The sequence below is a fragment of the Sesamum indicum genome, linkage group LG7 (genome assembly GCF_026168435.1).
Source record: "Sesamum indicum cultivar Baizhima isolate 11 linkage group LG7, ASM2616843v1, whole genome shotgun sequence".
Lineage (NCBI taxonomy): Eukaryota > Viridiplantae > Streptophyta > Magnoliopsida > Lamiales > Pedaliaceae > Sesamum > Sesamum indicum.
Window position 1 is genome coordinate 2494346 of NC_142663.1, and position 1932 is coordinate 2496277.

The 1932-nt window shown below is 36.1% G+C and overlaps 1 protein-coding gene across 1 annotated transcript; it reads right to left on the reverse strand.

Annotated features, from left to right (window-relative positions):
* Positions 1-268: 268 nt before the first annotated feature.
* Positions 269-1022, reverse strand: LOC148787456 (uncharacterized). The gene is made up of 2 exons (XM_088882369.1): positions 738-1022; positions 269-607 (listed from the first exon to the last, which is right to left on the reverse strand). The coding sequence occupies exons 1-2, from the start codon at positions 1020-1022 to the stop codon at positions 269-271; spliced, it is 624 nt and encodes a 207-aa protein (XP_088738495.1).
* Positions 1023-1932: the final 910 nt, after the last annotated feature.

The following is a 1932-nucleotide window of genomic DNA, read 5'->3' on the forward strand; positions in this document are numbered from 1 at the left end:
AGATAGGATTTGAAGGTGTTTCCTTGCTCTTTACCAGCTTTAACAATTCAGCCAATAAATCAGCAACTTCGATTCTCAGATCTGTTTTCACTATTGAGACATTACAAGTGCTAGTTTCTGCTGCTTTCAAATTGCCAGTAAAATTATAATTTCCCCCAATCTGTTTCTTCTTATCGTTTAGCGATTTGTACCATTCCGGTGTTCCATGAAGTTGGAAACAAGTCTCTCTCAAATGTCCTGATTTGTGGAAGTGTGTACACAACATAGATCATTTGTCAATGGTTGTTCTACATCTTTGTGTCTGTTTATAATTCCCTTCATTCTTGTTGTCTCTTAAGGATACTTTAGCGATTTGAGTCTGCACATTGCGCTGTTGTTCCACTGCAAAAATCATGGAAAAAGCTTTTTCTAGATCGGGTAACGGATCCATCATAAGCAGTTGGCTTTTTACTTTGTCGAAGCTTTCGTGAAGCCCCATGAGGAACTGCATAAGTTGCGTTGAGGAGAACATCTCACCAATGGCCTTGTTCACTCCACATGTGCAACCACCACATGTGCATTTCGGTGACGGAGCTAGAAAAAGCAGTTCATTCCAGGGTTTTTTCACCTTCATTAAGCAACGTCATGTTACCTTGCGAAATGGATGATATTTCTCTCTGTATTTAGTAGATCATGGGAGCACTACTGTGACCGTATCGTGCTTGAATCTCTAGCCATAATTCTCAGGATGAACTCACATACATGAAAGCCTCCACGATGTCCTTCGAGATCGTATTCCAGAGACCCGAAGTGACCATAAGGTCTGCTCTCCTCCACTGTTCAAATAGAGAAAAACCTGCTGGAGGACGACGAAAGGTTCCGTCGATAAACGCAAGCTTCATCTTGCAACCTAGAGCAACGTAAACGGCTCTGCTCCACGTCAAGTAATTAGAAGCGTTCAAAGACGAAAAAGCCAGCACAAGGCTAGAGTTATCAAAAGGATGCAGATAGAGGACTTCCTTCTCGTATTGTTCCGCCTCCATTGCCGATGAATCTGCCATAATTTTCTTTCGCAATTACAATAATTTTGTGCGTTAAAGGCAAATACAAGTATCAAGAGACCTTCAAGCTGAAGGCTCTGATACCATGTGAAGAATCAAGTTCAACAACAGAGCAAAAAATTACACAATGAAACAGAGAAAGTCAGAAAATCCGCCATGAGTTTCATTCCTCTTCTGTTAGCTATCCAAGAGGACGAAGGCTGTTTAAATTAACAAACCACCGCCAAAGAATCAACAAATCAGCAAGTGCCCACTTACACGACGTGGAAGAATCATGGCGCAATTAAATTATTAAAAAGAAAGTGTAAATAAATCAAGAGAAAACGTAATAAGCTAAAAAACACGACTTTGAGCTACGTTTAATCTATCTGTGATCTAATAGATCATCTTCAACACTAGCAGCACCTAAAGTGTCTTCAGTGCATTGATGGAGGAGTATGGCTGCAGTAGAGCTCGAACTAGCGTCATCAGGAGATATTCCAACAATATAACTATTATAAATGACTTTTATATTGTATATAAATTTTTAATTTGGAAAGTGAATTTTAGTATATTAAATTTGAATTGTGTTTTTTAAATTTAAATTTTTAATTTTAAAAATATTTATATACTTTTTAGGTGTTTTTATATTTAAATTAATATGTTTCATAAATAAATATAATTTATTATAATATGTTTGGTTCAATAAATAATTTAAATTAATCAAATATATTTAATAAATAAATAAATTTAAGATATATTTAAATATGAAACAAGGCGACAAAATAGACACTATACACTTAAAGTAACTCCAGAAAAGGCCAAAAAATGAAGCGTACTTGCACAATAGACGAGCGTCAGACACTCTTCGTTAGTTTCTAATGGAGAAGGGTTTTTGTTGTATTTTATAAAA

Coding starts and splice junctions, on each gene's coding strand:
- LOC148787456 (XM_088882369.1), bottom strand. CDS start 1,022: ATGGAGGCGGAACAATACGAGAAGGAAGTCCTCTATCTGCATCCTTTT. Junction 608..737: donor TCGTGGAGGCTTTCATGTAT/GTGAGTTCATCC, acceptor TGCTTAATGAAG/GTGAAAAAACCCTGGAATGA.